Below are 2395 nucleotides of genomic sequence, written 5' to 3' on the forward strand. Positions count from 1 at the left end.
CCCCCTCCTTCCCCGGCAAGGGGCATGGGGTTGATCCCTGGTCAGGGAACTAAGATCGCGTTGTGTGGCCAAAAAAAAAAAAAAAAACAAAGTCAGAGGCAGAAGGTCTGACTCTAGTCCTGCCTCTGATACTAACTAGTTCAGTGACCTTAGGCAAGTCACTTAACTGCTACATATTCTCATTTACTCATTTTTTACTATTTAATTTTTGTACAATTTTTAAAAGGTTACACTCCATTTACAGTTATTACAAAATATTGGCTGTATTCCCCATGTTGTACAATGAATCCTTGGAACCTGCCTTACACCCAATAGTTTGTACTCCCACTCCTGTACCCTTATATTGCCCCCCCCCTCCCTTCCCACTGGTAACCACTGGTTTACGCTCTATATCTGTGTCATTCGCTCATCTTTTAAATGAGTAAGTTAGACTGTGTGATCCGGAGTTCTCTGCAGCTCTGACAAGTCATAGCTTACCAAATATTTACCGCCACGTGCTCCCTTAAGAGCTGCACAGCATATTTTATAGAGTGCTTCACACAAAGCCTTGCGCATACTACACGTGTAAAAATATTAAGGATATGAATTCTGCGGACTAAGTTAAATGATTATTATCTGTGCCGTGAGCTTCTCTTGCAAAGAGTCGTGAATTTTTAGGTTGGCATAGGCTTTAATTTTCTGATGAATAGAGTTGTGTTTCCTAGGTCTCTCTGGGTCGAGAATGGTACATACACACCATCTACACAGTAAGATCCAAAGACAACGCCAATCGAGGCCTTGGCAAACGAAGCGTGGAGTACCAATACCACTCTCTGGTGAGTAAAGGGAAGCCCCAGGCAACTTCCAAGAGCCGGAAGAAGAGGGAAATCAGGAGCACACCCCCGCTGGTGTGGGAAATCGGGGCTGAAAACAACCGAGGAACAAACATCCAACACATCGCCCTGGACCGCAGCAGCAGGAAGCAGATCCCCCAGGGGAGGGTTCCTCCTGACGGCGTCCTCCCCCGGGAGCTCAACCGTCCCACCTCTGAGGTCAGTCTGGTCATGGTGGTGGGAGGCGTCGCGGTGGGACTCCTCGCACTCTGCCTCACTGCCATGGCAGTGATGATGCGCCAGGGCAAGAGTGGCAGGAGAAAGGACACCCCCAAGGGCTCCGGCAGCACCGAGCCCATGATGCCCCCGCGGGGCCCCCGCAGCGACAGCTCAGAGGTTTGACGGCCACAGGTGGAATTCAACCTTTTCCTCAAGCGCGCAGGAAAAGACAATGGAAACCCAATGCTTCTGTCAACAGCAGAGAATTGGGGACTTCTGTGACAAAGCTGCTCAGAGGACCTGACTGTACTAGTGAACTTTGATTTGCATGCTGTCCGCTCGTTCAGGCATCAAAGGACAAATTCAGACCACAGACCACATCTTTCCTCTTGCCCAGAAGGCATCAAGTATGTATCCAGATGTACACAGAGCCATAGATGGACGGTGAGGAATGTACTTCTCATCTTAGGCATTTTCTCTACACAGTAGAGATGAACCTATTCAATGGTGCTAACAGACCCCTTCAGAAGTTTAAGAGGAGTCTATTGTTGCTATATTAGTATGTCTTGAAGGTGCAATTATCACATTGTTTATTCATTGTATAACAGTTTATTACTAACAAGGTTTTAAGTGGTAGTCTCGAAGAATGATGAATACACTGTTTATTGTGACAAGTTTTCTAATAGGCGAAGACAGCATGGAATTACGACCGAGGGTAGCTCAGCCCACAAATCACATTTTTTCCTACTGGAGAGAGAGTGGAAGGAAAGACAGAGGGACAGTAACCTACTCACTTCAATTTGGATTGCTTCTCATCTTCGTCGGACCTGTCTTGTTTCATTTGCTTATTTAATTTTAAATTAAACCAAAGAATATGTTAAGTGTGGAGAAAATTGCTGAAGGGTGACTGCTCTGTTCGGGTGCCTGGTCGGAAATAGAATTCTTGCATGATAATACGGTATTGGTGCTCATCGGAGAGGGTTGGCGACATTTTGATGATGAAGAAATGCCATAGAGTTAGATTCACATTTACAAGACAATGTTCTTTAAGAACTGAGCCTAGATGTTTGCAGTATTGAACCCATAAGTGATCAGGACAAATATCATTCTGACGGTGAAGGGAGAAAGTGGTATTTATTAATATAATATGTTTAACCAAAGTGCCTCTTACCTATACTTTACAGAATAAAAGAACATTTTAACAATGACACATGAGTTTAACCCTCACAACAGTATCACACAGCAAGGTCCAAAACTCAAATTGTCCAGAAGACATTTTATTAGCTTTCTAATAGACACCTGGTCCAAACGATGGAAATCCCTTCAACCGTCATTCCAGAGATGATCTTAGAGGTGGCCAGCAT

General features: G+C 44.8%; 1 protein-coding gene across 1 annotated transcript in view; it reads left to right on the forward strand.

Moving 5' to 3' along the window:
* FREM2 (FRAS1 related extracellular matrix 2) overlaps positions 1–1214 on the forward strand; it is a gene marked incomplete at its 5' end in the record, with an annotated part of 29916 nt that extends 28702 nt beyond the window's left edge. The window contains one exon of the mRNA XM_007471692.1: positions 705–1214. Coding sequence (XP_007471754.1) covers positions 705–1214 — 510 coding nt within the window. The remainder of the gene's footprint in view (positions 1–704) is intronic.
* Between the last annotated feature and the right edge of the window lie 1181 nt (positions 1215–2395).

Source organism: Lipotes vexillifer, unplaced genomic scaffold, assembly GCF_000442215.2.
Source record: "Lipotes vexillifer unplaced genomic scaffold, Lipotes_vexillifer_v1.1 scaffold470, whole genome shotgun sequence".
In the NCBI taxonomy this organism is placed as follows: Eukaryota; Metazoa; Chordata; class Mammalia; order Artiodactyla; family Lipotidae; genus Lipotes; species Lipotes vexillifer.